The sequence below is a fragment of the Ochotona curzoniae genome, unplaced genomic scaffold (assembly GCF_017591425.1).
Source record: "Ochotona curzoniae isolate NIBS_2020 unplaced genomic scaffold, NIBS_Ocur_1.0 contig_43, whole genome shotgun sequence".
Classification (NCBI taxonomy): domain Eukaryota; kingdom Metazoa; phylum Chordata; class Mammalia; order Lagomorpha; family Ochotonidae; genus Ochotona; species Ochotona curzoniae.
Window position 1 is genome coordinate 21,375,134 of NW_024466218.1, and position 21,757 is coordinate 21,396,890.

Consider the following 21,757-nt stretch of genomic DNA (forward strand, 5'->3'; position numbering starts at 1 on the left):
CCACCTGTGTTGCTGTACCCCACCATTACAGGTGCTACAAAATGAAGGCTGCTGCCTCGATTTTTTAGAAGTCTAGGTTCAGAGGGACAGGAGTCAGGGAATCAACCTAGCTGCTGCGGTGTAGAGCTCATAAGCAGTGGACAATACTCTTGTGATACCACCAGAAATCCAAGCGAAGGCCCAGGCAGAGCTGAACCCACTGACCTCAGGGGAGAGTGGAGTGGCCACAGTTATCACTCTCAAGAGTGTCTCAGTGTCCCCAACCTACCAAGTTGAACTGCTGCTGGAGCTTCTCGTTGGCATAGTTAATACAAAACTGCTCAAAGCTGTTCACTTCAAAGGTCTCAAACCTGCAGAAGGGATGGGGAAGAAGTGCAAGGTGAGCAGTGTCTGCTTTGCCAAGGCCATCCTCACCCACAACTCTGCGCCAGGCTACCCCAGTCAAGCTCTCCAATCTCCCTTCCCTGCCCTTGTGCTCTCAGATCCCCTGGTTACAGGCAGCAGCACTGCAGACAACCCACCAGACTAACAAAGTCACAGTGAATGTCTGGGGTCTCTCGCTAGGATGAGCGCTGACAGTAAGGAAATTCAGGAAGGGCAAACAGAAAAAATCGGCGGCAAATCTCACTCGTGCCGATTACAATCTCAGGGTTTTCCTCTCCTCCGTAGTTTCATGTTTGGAAAAGAGAATTACTGGTAGAATCTCCTCTCCTGCTTTTTCTTTGCACTTCTCACAGCAAACACTTGCCATCACATTGATCTTTACATCCACCTTGCCAATCACTGCCTGGATCTGGAATTGCAAAGGCATCCAGTGGGGAGAAGGTCAGCAGCCCCTCACCAGCCTTGGATGCCTTCCTTTAGGTCACCCCAGTATGCTTCAGGAGTAGGCAGTGGCCCCCTAAGATACATGCCATCACATAGCCTGGACTCCACTCAGGGACATTTCAGTTCTTTCAGATTGGAGTGACTCTCAGTGTTGTGACAAGCACTGAATTCATGAATCTGTCCCAGAAGGAAAAGTACCACACCCAAGAATACCACACAGGAACTGCCAGGAAGGTAGAACATACATATGCACATGCCGTGTCCTTGTTTTCCTAACACTGGCCTGCAATGAGTTTGTAGCAATCCTATTGGAGCCAGAGTGTATTTCCAAGAGGATGCATCAACTCCCTGGGCAGGTCTTGGTACATTTCTGAGAGCTATCTCACAGCACATAGTGCAGATGGAAAACTCTTCCATTCCAGGGTAAATTTCCTCTCCACACTGCTCCTCACCAGGGACACCTCAGTGCCTAACACACCTCTCTGGCCAGAAGGGTCTATAAGTTTTTGAAAACCTTGAGTTACCTGGTATGAACAAATGCCTCTGTTAGAATTTTAACTCCTTTGATCACAAAGAGGTCAAGAGCTTTCTGTCTGAATCAGTCACCCGTACTTTGTAAACTGTTGGTGATCCTTGGCATATCCTGTTAGGTTCTAACTTTTAAAACAGATTCATTTCATCAACACTGGCATTTGCTGCTCAAATCAAACTTTTGCAATAGAGGCTGAGTGCTGGAGGGGGTTGAGGTGGGGAGTTGGGACCAACAGCCCAGAGGATAGGAGGGGGGAGATCATGTATTACTGAGGTGGCTGGGTCCTGCCTGCTGGTCTTCTAACCAGGGAGCAATGAGGGGATTCTGAAATGAAGAAATGCTGCTGAGACCTCTGACTTAGAGACAGGTAGGAGAAAAGGTGTGATCTGGGGAAAAGTGTGCAAGACCACAAATGGGAAGCCAAGCATGGTCATTAACACAGAACAGGTAAGACCCAACCAGCACCTGGCTGTCGCTGGCATGGCTGAGTGGTAGGAAGGTTCTAGAGACATTGAGGGACGAAGATGAGGATGGAGGTAGTTACAGATGACCCACGGGCCAGGCAGGCATGTGTCGGTCACCAAGCTGTCACTACCATATCATTTGCAGTATCAGCTACAAGTGAGTGCATCCCACCTGGGCCCCAGATACCCAAGTTCCAGGGGAGAGCAGCAATGATTCAGAGAATTGTGGACAAGCAGGGGAGCTTGCCCAGGAGAGGGAGTTTGTGAGAGGTCAACGCTGGGCCTAGGGCTGAGGGGCACAGCCTTCATCTGGCCTTCATCATCCTCATGACTCTCTCCCACCTTCAGTGCAGACAAGTAGAATTTCTCTGATACATTAACTGCCATAAAATAGGTTGCGCCCCTAAACAGAAACATGACAGTCACTCCTGGTGAGGGCTGAGGCTAGCAGCACTGGGGAGACTGCACATGTGCAGAGGGCTGGCTGAGAACAAATTGATCACACACACACACGACGGCCAGGTCAGCACCTGCCCATCACCACATCCACCACCTCACCAAAGTGCCAGGTACAGTGAAATGGGGAAATCACCTTGAGATTAAAGCAGGTCACTGCTTGGAGACATCGACATGAAGGCACAGTCTCTGGCCACACGGGAGGAATTATTCTTGGTTAATTAAACAGGATCAAAGATGCAAACTCTGTACTGGGGTGAGGAAAGCCTGCTGGGGGCATCCCAGGCCAGGCAAAAGAGATGGGGGCACCCAGGCTAGGTGGAGGAGATGGGAGAGGCTAGGTGGGTGTACCCAGGCCAGGCAGAGGAGAGACGCAGAGAGCACCACACAGTCCAGCCCGGATGCTGGATGGCAGCGCTGTAGCCCGGGCTAGCTGGCTTAGAACCCAAGCCCTCCCTTTTCCTGAAAGGTTGCTGACACAGCCGTGTCCAGAGGGAATGTAATTAACAAAACCTAGAAGGAAGATGAAAGAGTCATCCCAGCAAGCAGCCAGTTAATAGCAGTGGGACACACTGGTAGAGCTTGTACCCACTCACACAGAGATTTCAATATATTCCACTTGTCATTATTTTAATGGTTTACATTGGGAGCATTCCACAAAGAATATTCTCATTCATTTGAGATAGCCTGAAACTAGCTCCTAATTTCCCTATTTCTCAGATATTAAGTGCTAATAATTTTATGCCATCCAGTGATGAATGAGGGGTCTTGAGGCACTTGGAAAATATCTAACACATTCGACCTCTGAAAGCCAAGGTCAGAGTAGGGCAGCTTCTCCCACACTAAGGAATTTTCTTCCAGTCCACAGCGAGGACTCTGTAAATGCATGGATCAATTTATGGTTCATCACATTAAAACGTCACCAAAAAATTTATCTACCAGCAGAAATCGGACTTCTCTTGCAAAAATCAATGCAGAGAGTAAGTGGACCAGAACCCTGGGATTGGAGGAAGGTTGGAATACAGAATAAAGATGTGGATCTGAGACAGGCATGCTACGTGGTGCGATGATCATTCACACTGAGGCTTCCCTGCAGCTTCAGAACACAGTTGAGAATCATGGACTCTCTTTTTGCTGCCAGCATCAGGGAGCAGCAAGGACCAGGGGCCCCTCAAAAGAAAGCAGCAGGTGTCTGAAAGCCTGCAGTACAGAGCAGTCAGCCACTACCCTGGCTAACCATTGACCTCAATGCCAGGACCTGGGACCAGAATGGCATGGAGAAGTTTCCAATGTTGGGACATAGAGAGTGGGAACTCAAAGATAACTGCATAGTCATGGCCCTGGCCACCTCATTTACCACAGGCTTCAGATGGGAACAACCCTGGTACCCACTGGGGGACAAATGGAGACAGGAAAGGGGACACATGTGTATAGTAGAGTATCAGTCTATCTTAAACGAATGCCTATAACATGCCCAAACCATGATCTACCTGCAGCATCTCTCAGGCCAAGGGAAGGCAGCCAGTCACAAGGAGTCAGATACAGGTAGAAACCATTTACAGGAAATCTTTCAAGCAGGAGGAAGGCTGCCAGACAGGGTTCAGGTAGGAGAGGGGGGCCCATGGGGCAAGGTATGGGAAATTACAGGGTGCAGAGTCTGGGCCCTGCTGCATGAAATGGCTGTGAAGCACACCCCACCTTCCCACTACAATATGTGTCCACCCAGCAGTGGGAAGTGGTAGATATTCCCTTACAATAAAATAATTTGGAAATATTGTTAAGTTATCTAAGATGTGCCAAGTAGAGTTGGATGCTAATTAAGTATTGGGAAATAGAGTAGCAGAGTAAGAGGACTGAGAAAGATACAAAATCCCAGCACATATGTTTCCTGCTTCCCTGGACCAAAACCTCCCTACCTCCCATCCCACTTCTCCTGATCCCTCAGGCATCAGTTCCCACACCCCGTGTCTCCCACAAGTCTCCCAAGGTCACTGCTCCACACAGGAATGGACTAGCCATACGGAAAGTCCCCAGCCACCTGGGAGCTGTGAAGATGGAAATGGAAGGTAAATACATGTTTGTTTTTCCCCAAGTGAAGCCATTTATTTCTTGTTACCTCAAGGAGGGCAGAGGAATAAAGAAGGCAACTGGCAGTTATTCAAGCCTCTAAAGGCAAATGCTGGTGAATGCAACATGAAGAGGATACCTCAAACCTCAGCTGCCGGGGTCTTCCCTATTCACTCCCACACCCTGTCAAGAAACACCCGGTGGGCAGCTCCCAGCTTCTTGGTTGATAAAGCAGCACTGGGCATTGCATGCTTTGAGGGGTTAGGACTGAGGCGCATGATGCTGGGATGCTGTCCTTATGCCAGGAGCAGGGCAGGCGGCTCCATGCATGGAGGAAATGGCAGCTGTGCCCAGGGTAGTTCCTCTAGGAGGCCAGCCTCTTCCACCACACGAACTACCCCCAACTCCTCCAGAGCACACCGACAAGCAGAGCGGTGCACGAGGCTGGCTTACAACAGGGGACTTTCATAAGGTCAAGGAAATCAGATATCACAGAAAAACTATGCACTGATTTCAAAACAGCTTTACACATATATCCCCAAATAATCCCTGCTTTTAATTATTTTTCTCCATGAACTTTCTGAAATCTGCACTTTTCTTGCTTTCCTGGACTCCAATCCAGTCACTGGTCTGCTTGCAAGAGGCAAGAAGGGGGTCTGGTGTGGTAGCCTAGTGTCTAAATCTTTGCCTTGCATGGCACTGGGATCCCATATGGGTGTCGGTTTGTATCCCAGCTGCTTCACTTTCCACTTAGCGCTGTGCTTGTGGCCTAGGAAAGCCAGAGCCCAGAACTCCTTCCATGTCTCCCACATGGGTGGCAGGGAACCAAGCACTTGAGCCATCACCTGCTGCTTCCCAGGGCATACATCAGGAAGCTGGATTGGAAGCAGAGGAACTGGGATTTCAACCAGTCATTCTAACATGGGGCAGAAGCATCCCAAGGAGTATCTTTAACCACCGTACTACATGCCTGTCCCCTACTTTTAGGACTCAGTTCAAATCCCAGCTCTTGACTGCAAGCAAGGGTTCCCTTTTCAGCCTTGAAACTTGCCAAGCACAAAGTATCTCAATCTTTTGGCAGACCAGCATGCATTCCTTCTGACGCCTCTTGCATTCCGGAACCCTCAACTCTCCAGCATCTTCCTGAGGCCTCTGGGATGGCAGAAACCAAGCTTCCTCCGTCTTATGACAGGTGACTCAGGCCTCCTGCCTGGGGCAGGCAAAGCACCAGAGCCATCACTAGGAGGACCTCTCTGCAGGCAGAGATGGTTGCTTCCCCAGGTGGCTCTCCTTTCCTCCAGCCTCAGCACAAGGCAGGGCCCAGCCTAGGTTCAACCCAGAGGGCAGTCAACCTCACTGGAATGCCAGGGTTCCCACAAGGCTGCCCTGAAGCTCTCAGCCAGACTTCCAAGGTGGAAGATTCGAGAGGATTTCATCTACTATTCCAGAAGGCGGGAGGGATATTGTCAGAAACGAAGTGTGGAGGGGTTTGGAACCCAGTTTATGCAGCTTCAAACCATGGAAGGATCTGGGAGGAACCTCAGACTGCACCACACAACTTCACCGGAAGTTGCAGGAACCGAAGAGCTGAGATGGGCCGTGGTCTCAGTGTTCTGCCAGCTGGTGACAGAACTGAGAAAAGCCCAGTCTCCCAGTGCCTATGTACACCTCCTCGACACCAGGCCTAAAGCATACCATCACAACAGTCGCTTTGATCAGGCAAGAGCACTTACACAGGGGCCAGCACGCCAGCAGAACAGACTGTTTCTCCACTTTCGGGGCTGGCATCCCTTTTGGGAAATAGTTCTAGTCCCAACTGTTTCACTTCCCATTCAGCTACCTTCCTATGACCTTGCAAAACAGCAGAGGATGGTTCAGGTCCCTGAGCCCCTGGACCCATGTGAGGGAGTTAGAGGAGGCTCTTGGTTTTGGATCAGCTCAGCTCTGGCTGTTGTGGCTACTTGGGGAGTGAACAAGCAGATGGAAAAAAATCTTTTATTCTCCATGTGTAAATCTCTCTTTCAAATAAATATGAATTAAAAAAAAAAAAACAGTACTGACAACAGAAACCTACACAGCAACCTAACAGAAGGGCTTTAACCGCTTGGCTCCGACAGTGGTCATATAAACCATGAAGTCAAAGGCTGTTCTGAAATTTGGCAGAATGGAGACATCAAACCTGCATCTAAGTTTTGTTTCTCATCGTGAACTCTGAGAACCACGCAGGGCAAATCACTGCCCCCTTGGGCCTCAGTTTTCCAGATGTGAAAGCAAATTCATGATAGGAGAATTACACGTGCTCTGCAGGTCCCTTCTGCCCTGGGACTGCCCACTAGATCACAGGACACTGGGCCCCTCTGGTCTCAGGCTAGTGAACCTGGTTATGGTGACAACCCAAACTTCCCCTGGGTGAGAATGAGCTAGGAAGCTCTCCAAGGCCTCTGTTGGCTCCAGGACACCAGTGGGAAGATGGCTCTGTGGGATGAGAGCATGGCTTACCCATAGATGTCTAGGACGCCGATGAACGAGTGCTGCTTGAGGGAAGTGTGCAGCGCCTTGTTGATGTGCTCCACGATCCAGGCGAACAGCTGGGCATAGATGTGCTTGGCCAGGGCATTGCGGGCATTCACCACCTGCTGAAGGGACATGGTCTTTACGTAGGTCTCTGAGGTGGTGACCAGCTTGCGGTGGCACAGCCAGTGCTCCATCTGACTCTGCTCCACTCCCAGCAGGCGGCAGAAGTTGCTCAGGTGTTCATCTTGGGGCTGGCGGAGTGGAGAGGAGAGGGATCGGTTCAGGAGTGGTGTGGAAGACAAGCTCACTCCTCCACTCAGAGGGAGATCAAGTCAAACCCAAGGTGTCTCTGTTTCTTCCACCCCATCTCTTTCCCAGCAGTGTGTGTCTCTCACCCCTACACACAACGCCAAGCAGAGATGACAATGAGAACATGGGTTTGCTCAATTCATCATTCCACCTGCTAAGGAATATATTCTCATATAGCTTAGGAGGGAATGATATACTGCAAGGCAGGAGCCAGAAGGCAGAAAAGACTCACATGGAAAGTCAGTACCATCTGGCTGAGGTCCACATGCATGGCTACCCACAGCACAGTTCTCTCACTCACAGGCCTAGCTGAATGCTTAGAAATAGCCCCAGGCACCTGAAGGGCCTTCAAGAGCACATGGTCTCTTCCATACGGGACCCTCTTCCAGGTTGGACAGAGGCTGGCTGTGTGCCTGCTGTGCCCAGGTAACACACAGGCCCTGTTAGCATTAGGAGTATGCTGCTGTCTTGGGTTCAAGGATATGACCAAATGGCATTCCCACTCTTCATGCTGGGCTCTCTGGGTGAAACTCGGCCCAATGGCTGACACATAGATAAAATGCTGGCAGCAAAAGATCACTTCAGATACTCTCCCTGACAACACTGTACCCATAGAGAGCCAGAAAAGAACAAGGAGTCCTCTGCTTCAGGCCTCTCCACCATGCAGCTCGGGGCTCACCCCAGGACTATGTCTTCCCACATCCAAGGCACCTTCCCTGGCCCAGCTGCCTCTGAGAGCAACTTTTGGGTCCTAACCCTCATTCACCCAAATCCCAAACACTGCATCCTATCCTGGTCCACATGGCAGTCACATTCCCTTGGAGGCCTTGTGACACCAACCAACAGGTCTCTTGGACCATCCTTGTTGCCCATGGAGAGCATCCTGCAGCACACCTGTCATCCTCCACTCACCCCATCCTCTAACCTCACCTCCAGTCAGCCGGAGGGCTCATTATCTGTGAAGCCAAGAGAGAATTCTCTAGAACACAACGGGTCACCTCCTAATGGCCCCAAATTGCTTGTGAGACTCATTTCCTGATGAGGCTGCCTTGTAGCATGGAAATGAGGGCTTGTTCAATGAAAATGAACAGAGAATGTAGCTATCATTTCTCCCTTAACACTAGAATCCTAAGGCTATTCATTTTCTTCTAGAGGTATTCAAAATCCACCCACTTGAAAACACACACAATTATAAAACAACAGACGGTCAGTTGAACAGACTGGCAGAGTGGGCAAATATCTCAGTGCTTTTGCCCAAGTGCGGTTTATGGAGCAGGAGTTTTCAGAGACATTATAGTGCACCATGGGGAGATGGTGGGAGCAGGTCCAGCACAGTAGCCAGCATTACCCTCCTTGTCAGTTACCAAGAGGCATGTGCTTACCATCTGACCAAAGACCTTTTAGGCCTCTGAGAAAATCATTCAGGAAGAGGTGCCCAGGAAAAAAAAAAACTTTGGAACTACCATTTCATCCATGTCCCCTCTGCATTCAGAGAATGATTTGGCACCCCCAACTTCATGCAGCTGACCTAAGGATAGTGGGGGAGCCAACTGTCTTTGGGTCTGGTGGATAAGGGTAGGCACCCCTAAGTTTTCACGTTTGCAGTATTGAGGGTTGCTGTGGCCACCTCTCCCTGCCACAGCCTCTTCCTCAGTGGCTGCCTTCCTGCCCCTTCCCACCCTGAGCCATGCATGGCAAGGTTAAGTATCTGGGCATAGTTGGCAAGCAGTGAGGTCAGAGGTGACAAACGTCCAGCTTGTTCATCTGACCTGCTCTAGGAAATTCTTCATGGCTAGATCCAGCACTGCAGGTACATTCCATGACATTAGCCTACCACGTCCTCCTTGTCACCTCTAGCCCTGAGGGACAGGGTCCTTGCTCCTTTCTCACAGCATGCACATGGCTGATGGTCGGTGTAAATGAACCTGATGGACCATTGTGCAATTATGCTGAAACACATCTCAGTGATGCTGCAGCCATTCCCCACAGCCAGCATCACAGGTAGATTAATTTTATGGGCCCACATTGTCAAATTCGAGAAACAAATGGCTCTAGGGGGTCCAACTAATCGGGTGCTATTGCATCTCCAAGGTAACACTGGCAATCACAGGGCGCATTCTTAGGATTTAATTAAAAATAAAAACTGCTAGGCAGAAGGTGGGATGTCTGTGGACAGGCAGCCTTGCCAATAGGAGGTCAACACCACAGAGCCAAATAACAAACCAAAATACATTTGAGTGAGGGGCTTTCAGTCACAACCGCACCATCATGCACTTCTTTCTCAAAATAAATTGTATTTATTTGAAAGGCAGAGAAAGAGAACTCTCTCCCATGCCCTGGTTCACTCCTTAAATGACCACAGTAGTCAGGGCTTGGCCAGGAATCACATGATCTCACACACAGTCTCCCACACAGGTGCCTATGACGTTGGTACTTGTCCCACCACCTGCTGCCTCTGAACATGGCACATTAATAGGAAACTGGGATGACAAGCAGAACCAAGACTCAGGCCCAGGCACTCCCACAGGGGACTGAACATGTCCCAAGTCCATCCCAGGTACATTTCTCAAGCTGACTGAGCCCAGCACTGGGTTAGGCATCAGTGGGGGCCACTGGGCCAGTGGAGGACAGTTCCCACTTGAAGAGGCAAAACAGCAGCACAGGGAATGAACTGCAGCTGGGCCTGGGCCTGAGCCTGGTTTTGCTATTAACTCTCCATCTGAGTATTCACAGAGTAAGGAAGTCTCCAGGCCCACCCTAACCCCAACCACAAGTCTGCAGCAGTCAGGAGCTCGACCACCATCAGCTCTGAGCAGGGGTATCCCAATGCAGGAGCTAGTGAGCATTATGCCCACACTCTTGCACAGAAGGAAGTAGCCTCAGGTAGGACATAGCAGCCCTGGCCATCGACGGTCACTCTTCAGCCTCTGACTTTCAGGATCTATGATGCCTGTACTCTCAAGCTGCATGTTGAGTTCCTGTCATCTGCCAAGCCACCTGGGACCCATACATACCTCCACCTCCCCTGTCCTCACTGACCACCCATGGATGCGCTCAGCCTGCCCTTTCCCAAGCTGGTCCTGACCTCCCAGCATACTCAGCAAGCATCAGCATGTGTTGGGGCAGAAGAGTGACCCTAACAGACTTGATCCCAGGCGTGTGTGTGTGTGTGTGTGTGTGTGTGTGTGTGTGTGTGGTAGGGGTGGGCTACAGGCACTGAGCCAATCAGTGCAAACACTCACCTTCCTTCCTGCCCAAGGGCTGGGTATGGGAGCCGGTGCTAAAATCAAAGATTCCCCACACTCAGGCCAAGTCCCAGATTTCCAAAGAGGCACTACCTCCCACTGCACCATCAGCCCTCTACACTGAAATCGGGGTAGAGTCTGGCCTGCCCGGGAGGCTCCAGGCCATAGGTGCCATTCTACACCTGAGTCTCTGAGCTTCACTGCACTGCATCCCCTGCAGATGCACACACAGCTGGACAAACATCAGACATTAGAAACTGCTCTGAGACACCCACCACTGCCAGCTCCCACACTCCCCTCTTTCCTATTGCCCCAGGTAGGTGAGTCACCATGCTCCCAAGGAGCAGCAGGGCTGACACACCCAGAGACCCTCTATACCCAGTGCTGTCCCCTTGGAGGGAAAAGGTGTGAGGCAGGGAAGTGATGAGCTCTATCTGTACAGGCCCAGCCAGCAATAGTTCTGGTCTTCCTCTCCCTGAAAGCAGAATAGTTGGAATTTGGGAAATCCTAACGCATGTCAACAGCAGGAGATTAGCTAATGTCTACTCCACTGAAAGGACCATCAGCATCAGCATGGCCTGGACACTTGCCCACATCCTCCATCTTTTCCCTGCCTCTGGTTCTTTGAATTCCGAGTCCCTAGAAGCACAGAGCACACTCCACTCCTTCTAGGACTCAGCAATAAACGCAAACCAAGGGATGTAAAACAAACCGCAGCGGACACACCCAAAGCCAGATCCCCCAGCCAGCCAGCCCACCACCACTGCCCTCCAGAGAGGATACAGTCACTTCTGTGTGTGTCACTTGCAGGGTCTTGTCCCACCTTCCACCGTGTGGGCACCTTTACCCTTCCCAGTGGACTCTACCACACGCTGTCAGAACCAGCACAAGGGTCTTGCCCAGTCTTAATCTGCTCAGGGCGACTGCAAGCTGCTTTGAAGCAGTTGCAAAGTATGGGGTCCAAAACTCCACCACCTCCTTGCTATGGCTGGAGACCCCACATAAGTCTAGAAAGACCCCAGGAGAAGAACTTGTTGGATTGACAACACGTTACAGGATGTCACATACCTCAGGGTACATGGAAAATCCACCTGTCACAAATGTTTTCTAGAATAGCTATTCAATTCCCCAGCTTGAGTGATGGGAAGTGGATGGCAGGGGATCCAAAAAGGATTGGTTCCCCTACAAAATTATCAACCAGGGAAGAGAAACCACTCCTGCTAAGAATAAATGACCTAGAAGTGTCCTTTGATGATCAAGATCCACTGCAGTCCCATCAAGTCATAAGCAGGGAGCAAGCTAGGCATGTTTTATCTCCAAAACTGGTGTGCAACTCACTGATATACTACAGGAATCCCCATCACGCTCAGACTGAATCTCCACGCTTCCCAGGTGCAGGATGGATGCAATTATCTTGAAGATGCTCATCTGATGGGACTCTCTCACGCCTGCAAGAGAAGACAGACACATGCACAAGTCACACTCAACTTCCCTGATTGGATACAAGGACATTTCTACCTCCTACAGGACTGTTTAGAAATAAAGCCCACTTTTCCTTCCTGGGCCAAGGACTCCCATAATGACAGGCTGCTCACCAAGGAACTGCCAGTCACAGTGATGGCTCAGGGGGGAGGGACTCCGTGGGCCACAAAGGTCACATCCCCACCTAGACTGTGCCCATGGCACTAGATAGTTGGTGCCACCATGCTGACTTCTCGCTCTGGACTTAATTTCAACCAAATGTTGTATGAATTTTTTTTTTATGAGCCTAACAAGAATGGTTACTATCTGCAGTCATTTTCTGCCCAACATAATATTCTGCAAACATCTGTGACACACATGTCCAGCACCAATAAGAGAAGAGGACAGGCTTCTCTTGGGACTGTGGTTCCAGGGCCTGCAACGCCAGCTGGCTGGGGGCTACTGTCCCCCATTCTGCCTGCAGTCTCAAACACGCACCTGACTCAGAACCACAGCAGCACCAGCCATCCTGCTTCTCACTTACACAGGAATGGATAATCTAATAATTTAGCTTAAAAGCAGTCTTTAAAAAAAGACATGTTTTTATTTGAAAGGTAGAATTGAGAGAGAGAGAGAGAGGGAGGGAGGGAGGGAGGGAGGGAGAGAAAGAGAGAGAGAGAGAGAGGGAGGGAGGGAGGGAGGGGGAGGGAGAGAGAGAGAGAGAGAGAGAGAGAGAGAGAGAGAGAGAGAAAGAGAATGAGAGAGAGAATGAGAGAATGAGAATCTTCGATCCTCTGGTTCGCTCTCCAGATGGCTACAAACAGCCAGAACCAGGTCACAGCTTGGAGCTTCTTCAGGGTCTCCCACATGAGGACAGGGTCCCAAGAACTTGGGCCATCCTCTGCTGCCTTCCCAGGCCATCGACAGGAAGCTGGATCAGAATTGGAGCAGCGAGGAGTTGAACTGGGATGCCAGTGCCACAGGTGGGGGGTTTAACATGCTACTCACAGCACCAGCCCCCAAAACGGGCATTTAAACATTACAAAATATTCCAGACTTCCAAACAAAAAGGAGCTCAAGTAATGGGCATCAGTAAACCCACCCCTTAGTGTAAGAAATCCAACCATTTCCCAGTCCCTTACTAGCTATTGTCCTTGGTAAATGAGCAGCTCAGAGGTGTCAGGCCAGGATTAGAAATATGCCCAGGAGTGAGCATTTGCCCTAGCATTTGAGACACCAGTTAGTATACTCATATCCCTCATGAGAGTGCATGGTTTGACAATCCAAGTCGACTTCTGATTCTAGCTTCCTGCAGAAGCACACCTTAGGAAGCAGCAAGGCTGGCTCGTGTGACTGGGTTCCTGCCACTCACATGGGTGACATGGATTAAGCTTCCAGCTTCAGCCCCAGCTGTTGCTGACACTTGAGGAATGAACCACTGGAGCAGGGTTCCTACATTCTCCTTGCCTCTCTAAACAAAATAACACCAGAAAAAAAAATCCTCCAGAAATTAAGCAACATTAACAGTGGGCTTTCTGGTCAGATGGCCCATACCACGCATGCCTCTCAGGGACAGAGGGGTGGTTTGTGTTGGTTTTGTGAAATTTACGATCATTTGCCCAGTGCCCAGACCAGAGCCTGGTCTGGAAAAGGGGCTAAAAAATGCGAACTATGGGTCAACTTGATGAGGGCTCTGACAAGCTGAGCAAAACACATCCTGCTCCCAGCTCCAGAGGATGAGACAGGCACGTGATGCTGGGGAAGGCACAGGTGCCAGCAGCTAGTGCATCACCTCTCACTGTCAGGTCCTCTCTCCCTTCCTTACCCTGTCTCGAGGAACCAGAGCTGAGCCCTGCCATCATTTCTCCTTGGTCTGCTGGTACCTATTCCCAGAGGGCCCTACAGTGACTTCTGAGACAAGGGGAGCAAGAAGGCACATGTGACCAGTAAGCACCACTCACAGGTGAGACCACCCACCTCTTTGGTAGCCCCAGCAGGGTCCTCAGGCTAGGGCTCCCTAGCAGTGGCATCTCTTGAGCTCTGCTGAGCACAGCACAGCCTGGGCAGCTACAGCCAGCTCCCTGCAGGCCAGGGCGGGTCCACACCCTCTGAGGTGGCTGGCTCTCAACAGCTCCTTTGTGGCCTGTGATTCTTCACCCCAGATATGGCACCTGTCCTTCTGCACCTGCCACTTTTGCACCCCTGAAATCACCTTTCATCCCTTTTCATCATTAATCACCTATGGTAGCTCTATCGACTGTATCTCAACAAGGATGGATGGATATAATCAGCACAGTTGGTCTCACTTCCTGGGTACCAACAACAAATGCTATCCACATAGCACAAGACAGTCGGTGTTCACTCCATACAGAGATGAGCTTTGCTGTCCAGCTTTGCTTTACCTGGATACTGGACAAAACTCTTCTGGCTCTGAGACTAAAGACCCTCACCATGTTGCCCTGGGTGTATCCTATGGCTCAGGAGCTGATGCTCTGCCAGGGAAGAGACTTGGCATAGCACACGAACTGCCTGGAGCACTGTTATGGGCTCCAGGCTGACTTCCCAGGCTTTTCTTCTCTGTCTGCACGTCCAAGTAGCCTTTCAGCTCCATTCCCCAATCATGAAAGGTTGATGGCATCTCCACCTGGATACAAGTAGTGGTGGTGGTGGTGGTATTAGACTTCTCTACAGAGCATGACAGGGGAAGGAGCGTTTTCCTCCTGCTCGGCTGTTCCCTTAAGGTAAGCTTCCCTTACCCTAACCCTAACCCCTGAAGGACAAGCAGGACTTTCTGACATCAGGCTCCTCCACCGAGTCCCACAAGAAGTCTGAGTTAACAGACCAAGCAGAGTTTGTGCATGGCAGAGTCACCAGGCAGGCAGCCTGCTTTCCACAACATACTCCCTCTCTAAACCCAGAACCCAGCATGAAAAGACATCTGGGTTTTATCTAGTCATTCTGATGACCTGAGTAGGAGAACAATAATACCTGTGGTTATCAGGGAGACAGATTCTTGAATCCTGATTTAAAAAAAATATTCTCATCTACTTGAAAGGCGGAATGGCTTCCCAAATGCCTGCTACAGCTGGGGCCAACGCCAGGAACCAGAGCTCCATCTGAGTCTCTCATGAGCCTGCTAGGAGCCCAAGCACTGCTACCATCACTGCTGCCTTCCCGGCACATCCGCAGAAAGCTGGAGAAGTGGAGGTGTGAACGCTTGGATACAGTGTTCCAAGATGTGGCTTCACCTGCTGGGCCACAATATCTACCTCACAAATAAATCGTAAAGAAAAGAGAGAAAGAGAAAGAGAAAGAGAGAGAGAGAGGGAGAGAGAGAGAGAGAGAAAACAAAAATTTTATTTGAAAGACAAAGTTCCAGAAAGAGAAAGAAATCTTCCACCTGCTAGCTCACCCCCACAAATGGCCAAAATATCCAGAGTTGAGCATGTCTGAAACCAAGAGCTTCTTCCAGGTCTGCAAGTGTAGAATTCCAAGGACCTGGGCCATCCACACTGCTTTCCCACATGCGTTAGAAGGTAGCTGGACCAGAAAGGGAGTAGCCAGAATATAAATCAGCACCCAACAGGAATGCTGGCACTGCAGGAACTGCTACACCATAGCATCGGTTCCCCAAATTCTTATTTTTAAGAAAAGTCGGGTCCAGCACAATAGCATAGCACCTAAAGTCCTTGCCTTAAACACATTGGGATCCCGTATGGGCTCCAGTTCCCATACAGCTCCCTGCTTGCAACCTGGGAAAGCAATCGAGGATGGCAGTCGAGGATGGCCCAAAGCCTTGAGAACCTGCACCCATGTGGGAGACCCACAAGAAGCTCCTGGCTCCTGGCTTCAGATTGGCTCAGCTCCAACCATTGTAGCACTTGGGGAGTGAATCATCAGCCAGAAGATCTTCTTATCTCTCTCTCCTCCTCTCTGTATATCTGCCTTTCCAATAAAAACAAATAAACATTAAAAAAAGTCAACAGGTTTGGCACAGTGGCTCAATTCGCTAATCGTCGCCCCTGCAAACTTGGCATCCTTTATCGGTACAAATTCATGTCCTGGGTGTTCCACTTTCCATCTGGCTCCTTGTTTGTCACCTGGGAAGGCAATGGAGAATGGCTCAAATCCTTGGACCCTATAACTGCATGGGATACCCAGCGGAAATTTCTGGCTTCAGATTGGCTCAGCTCTGGCCATTGCGGCCATTTGTAGAATAAAAAAACAAATGGAAGACCTTCCTCTCTGTCTCTCCTCTCTGTAAATCTACCTTTCAGGAGGAAAAAAAAAAAAAAGGCTGACAGAACTGCAGCTCTCAAGCCTTGGAGCCTGAGGGCCAAGGCAATTAAGACTAAAACCATGTTCACTGAGGACATAAAAGCTTCCCCATTACCTCATGGCCGTCCTCAAACCATGTGGGCCATGGCCTGGTTCCCTGCCCTCAAGAAGTCAGCACCCACTCTCCCATCCAGAAGCTACTTACCAAGCAGTGTGAAGGCTTGTCGTGTCTTCTCGAAGTCCTCTGCATCGTCTACACCCTCGATGCACGTGTCTCCTCCCTGGGAGGTGTAGAAAAAGTCCTCTGCACATGCTTTGGGAAGCAAGGCGGTGAGGCGTGAGGCACTGGCCTTGTCCCCATGTCACCCACACAAGGTCTCAGTGCTTCAGCACTGCTACCCCAGCAGACCAATCCAGACCCAATTTTAGCGACATCCCTGGATATACTGTTGTCCAGGATTGCAATGGGGAAAAAACAATAACAACAAAACCCCTAAAGAACAAAAGAGAAACCCGCTATCAGACAATGTGCCACTCTACTCAGGCAGCACCAGTACAAGATGCCTAACCCCCTAAAAGCAGTGATGGGCAGAGCAGCTTCATGGGACAAAGTTTCCTCTCCAATGTGTGCTGACATGTGCAAGTTCAACACCCACGTACCTCAGCAACCATCTCACCCATCTCACCCAACCAAAGAGAGGCGGTAACAGCCCCTAGGGCAGATGGGCTCTCCTTCTACCTGTCCTACAAAGGTTGCGCTTGAACTGTCTAGGCATAGCAGCAAGTGCAGCCCAAGAATCTTTGCATGTTTGTTTTGACTCTGCTTACTTCAAGAAAAGCCATCAGCGGAGGCCTTCAAGGAGGGGCCTGAGATCGTGTATGTCGGAGTTCAGGTCCAACCTAACACAGCATGGGAGAGAGAATAAACCCACAGTAGGTGCCCACGCTGTTGGAAGGATGGGCTCAAGAGCCAGCAGTTAAGACAACAGGTGCGTGTCATCAAAATGATGCTTGAAAATCACTTACATCACTTACATCTCCAGGAAAACACTCTGGCCTGAGCGCCCACACCATCAGTGCTGCATGGGTCTGGGCACAATGCCAGAAACTGCCAGAGCTGGACTTGGGTGACCCTCCTTGACCCTCCCAGAAACTCAGTGGAGCTTCCTCCTCCTTGGCTGGGTGTGTCCAGTCAGAGGCACCTCAGGTCGGTCCAGCAGGACACACAGCCACACTAAGGCTCCAGGTGCCAATCCCAACACCTGGTCCTTCCTGTTGGACCTGCCTCCTGGAACCTTCTGGAGTCTTTCCCCTTGCTCTGCACCAAAAGCCACTTGCCCCATGTACTCCAACCCCAGACAAAGGCACAAAGCTTATACAGACGAGGGGTTTTACAAAGACAGCTGCATGTGTTTGTGGAAGAACAGGATGCATGTTAGCTCTAAATATTCACTTCTCACCACTGACTCAGTTGCTTAAGTACTTGACACCTCCAGCCACCAGACCAGGGTTATTCATGAAACTAAACAGAGCTCCGGGGCTTACAGCCAATCTGCCCACAAAGCTGCACAAGAACGTATTGAAGGCTCTTCACAAGTATGTGGAAGAGTGCAAGGAACTGATCAGACTGGTTGGCTCTCAAGCACTGTAGCTCAGGGGGTCGAAGGAGAACATGACTTGCAGAGACATGGAATAAGGAAAAATTATTTTCTACCTCAACAGAATTCGTGGACATGCGACCAACTTTAGGAGGATTTCCTCCCTGCTGTTCTATAGTTACATCTTGGACAAAGTGATGCCATGTATAGCCACAGGGAACTTGCCTGTATTTGCCTTTTCTCTATAAAGCTGACTTCAACATTTTCAAGTCTCAGGGCCAGTGTTGTGTTATAGCAAGTTAAACTATCACCTGCAATGCCAGCATTCCATATGAGTGCTTCTCTGAGTCTTGGCTGTTCTACTTCCTACCTATCTCTCTGCTCATGCCCCTGAGAAAGCTGCGGAAGGTAGCCCAAATGCTTGTGTCCCTGGCACCCATGTGGGAGACACAGTGAAGCTTCTAGCTTCAGCCTGGCCCAGCTCAAGGCCACTGTAGCCATTTGAGTACTTAACTAGCAAATGGAGGATCTCTCTTCCCCTCCCTCTAACTCTGCTTTGCAAATAAACATATCATTAAGGTTTTCTTTTTTTTTTTTTTTCTTTTTTTTTAATTTGGAGGTTAGCCCTAAAAAGCCAAGCTGAGGCCCATGTCCCACTGTGGGAAGAGCAGGATGGCCATGACCTGTACTATGATCGCCAACCTGGCCACTTGTGACTGAGAGCTGAGACTAGAGCTACAAGGTGCCATCCAGGGCACGGCTCACCCAAGGGCTGCTCAGCAGGTGACACACAGTCCTCCCCTCCATGAGGGCCCAGCAGCCACTGGCCAGCACTGTACACATGCGGAGGACAGGTGGCATCATGCAGAACTCCTTGCTTCTATCCCAGGGTCAGCATTATTCCCAGGGAGCCTCTGGCCTACCTCTGCTGTGCTCCATTCACAGTTACTGTAATTGTATGGTTCCATGCTACACCTCTGGCACCCAGCATGGCCCAAGTCAATTGCATGGCATTGTCATCAAATTCTGAAGAAATGCACAGAAGGTAAGTGAAGTCAAGGTGGTGCTGACCTACATTGGATGCATTTAATGCACCAGAGCTGCTGGGAGCATGGGTGAGTCTGGCACTTGACCCTCAGGATGGCTACAGTTACAGATTAGGGACAGCAAAGTCCCAGAACTCCTATTTCTCTCATAGCTGCACAGTGCAGCTAGCTTGTCTAGACACCCAGTGTTTCACACCATCTGCTGGTACTGGACCTCCCCCGACACACCCCAAAACATAGATGGCAAGCCAGGGACATGACACTTGGCAGACACGAGGGCGCTGCTAGGCTCCAGGCTAGCTGTTGTCACACACAGGGTGCCAAGGACTCCACGGCAGGAATTGGCCAATGCTCTATAATAAAGCCCCTCAGGGAAGTGGCACCAAGCAAGGGACAACAGGCAATCACCCCACCATCTCCAAAGGATAGGCACTAGGTTGCGGCACCTCCCTCCCACCCAATGCCCAACCACAGGTGCCCTGGAAGCTTCCATACCCACTTGGGAGAGACCCTGGCAGTGCTCAGACTTATCCAACTCATCTTATCCCCTCATCTTATGCTCTCAAATCCTTCAATGTGACTTAAAACCCATAAGCCACATTCACAGCCACACATTCCCCAAGCCTCCAGATCTTCATGGAAAGGGTAGACATCTCATGATGCCTATTGTGCAAAGCACACTCCTTCCCCATACCACCTCATCCTGCCTACACTTCCTGTGGCAGGCCAGCCTGTGTGCCGTGAATGCTACTCGGCACACGTGACTATGAAATTCACAGGGTCTGGAAGCCAAGGCAAGGGCCCACATCAGGGATGCTTGGAGCAGAATCTCCAGCCATATACCCCCAGGATCTGTAAGCACCTGCAGACTTACTCAGTGCTAGCTCTTTAAATTCTGGAAGACTGGAAGCAGCACAGAGCTGGTAAAAGATGTGGTAATTCCTCTCATCATCTGCCTGAAAGAGGAGAAAGCAAAGCAGTTTTAGGGCCGTGATCTCTGAGATTGTGTCTCCGTCCCTCCCAACCTCAGATGTCCCTGGCAGAGGAGGCCAAACCTGAAGTCTTCCTCCTCAGCTCTGCCACCTTCACTTCCTTCTTTCTGGCATGCCATCTACTGTCCTGGGTCTTGCCCCAACCTGAGGGCATTTGCTTCCTAACTCATGTGAGAGCCTGCCTTTTCCTTCCCCTTCTGTGTAGGGGCAGGAATGTCACTATTGCTGTGACATTCCAGACACAACATCATGTGTGGGTCAACCAACAAATACCAATTCAACTTCTGATGCCTGACTAGTGCTATGTAGACTGCAGTCTCTTCATGTTCCACCCCTATTCTCCTTCAAAGGCTGGTAGTAGAATGAGAGCAACACCTGCCCATCATATCAGGCTTATGGTGGGCATCTGTGCCTGGACCAGCCTTGATCTGGCTGAGGGGTGATGATTGTGGATGTCCATATATCGGAGGGTTGAAGCAATTCTGGGGGTCTGTGCAAACAGCAGAGGAGGGGGAAGAGCCACGAGCAACACATTCCCACCTGTCCCCAACACAGCAGCTGTTCTCACTGAAGCAGGGGAGGAAAAAGTGGGGGCTGAGAAAGCCCAGGGAAGAAGGGACTGGAGCTATGAGCTGTTGGCTATATATATTCAAGGTCACACTGCCACCACCTCCTCCTCTGAGCACAGCCAAAAGGTGGGGACAAAGAAGTGAATGAGAGAAAAGAGCAAACCACAGACCCAAGCCCAGGATGCAAGGTGCCACTGCTGCCCATCGTTGTTGGGGTTGTGGGGAAATGCAGAGAGACTGCTGTGGGTGTGAATGCCACAGGCCAGCAGCACAGGTAGAGTTGAGGGAGTGGGGAGGAGGAGGGTCGCACAGGGGCAAAAAGCTGTTGGGCAGAAGGACTCAAACGAGAAGCCATGGCTATGGGAGAATCCACCCAGGCAGGAAGTGGGAGCATATCCACTGGGAAAGGAAAGGAAAGCAGAAGCAGGCGGCCAGGAGTAACTAATTTTATCAGTCTACCCAAGAAGGCTCCAGGAAAGGCTCTCATGAAAGCAGAAACCCAGACTCGGGATCTGTGGCATGCTTAGGCCATCACAGCCAATCTCCAGAAGGACGATCTTGTTCCCTACGGTGACCCTGGCATCTAGCTTAGGGCTGGCATGGGACTGAATCTAAACAACACTGCCTAGAAGGTTTTAAGGCCTCATGTCTACATCACTTGAATAAACATGTACTGACATGAGAAACAGAGAAAATTGGAAGAACAAGGGCATCCAATGCCAAGCTCCAGACATGAGATGTTCTTTGGGCTGTGAGGGAGCAGGGCACCCACAGGAAGGCAATCCTGGGGCTCACATCCCACTACTCACCTGGAAGACCACTCTGGACTTCTCCAACAGGTAGGTCCTCATGTTGGCCCCAATGATGTGGTACCTTTTGTCAAAGCCAATCTGAATGTACTTCCCAAAACGACTGCTGTTGTCATTGCGCGTGGTTTTCGCATTGCCAATGGCCTGGTTGGAACAAATGTTGACAAGAAAAGGTGCTCAAGAATCGAGGACTGGCTACATTTCATGACAGTGTCCTTGTGACAGCATCCGCCTCCCTGCTCTGTTACTAAGATGACAACGGGGCCAAGCTACAGAAAAAAAAACAAATCCTTCTGTGTTTATTCTACTTCCTTTGGATGTCTGGGAATAGTTGGTATCACACTGCTCTCCAATAATAAATGCTACTTTTTAGAAACAAAGTGTAAGTCAGCAACTGTTCTCTTACACACCTCATTCTTGGGGCAAATCAAGAAGCTGTCATTCTTCTTGGAATCATTTTTGCACGTTGTAGTATAGGCACATTCAAAAAAATCAGAATTTTAGGAGTTAGTGTTGTGGCATTGTATGTGAAGCCACGCCTACAACACTGCCATTCCAAATGGGTGTTGGTTCCTGTCCCAGCTGCTCT

At 50.2% G+C, this 21,757-nt stretch overlaps 1 protein-coding gene across 1 annotated transcript in view; it reads right to left on the reverse strand.

Annotated features, from left to right (window-relative positions):
- The window catches only part of MYO5B (myosin VB), a 204,988-nt gene that overhangs the window by 86,612 nt on the left and 96,619 nt on the right, over positions 1-21,757 (reverse strand). Inside the window, exons 7-12 of the mRNA XM_040984669.1 lie at positions 21,169-21,312; positions 19,673-19,754; positions 16,360-16,467; positions 11,754-11,863; positions 6,847-7,112; positions 269-350 (exon numbers count right to left, since the gene is read on the reverse strand). Of these exons, the coding sequence (XP_040840603.1) occupies positions 269-350; positions 6,847-7,112; positions 11,754-11,863; positions 16,360-16,467; positions 19,673-19,754; positions 21,169-21,312 (792 nt within the window). The remainder of the gene's footprint in view (positions 1-268; positions 351-6,846; positions 7,113-11,753; positions 11,864-16,359; positions 16,468-19,672; positions 19,755-21,168; positions 21,313-21,757) is intronic.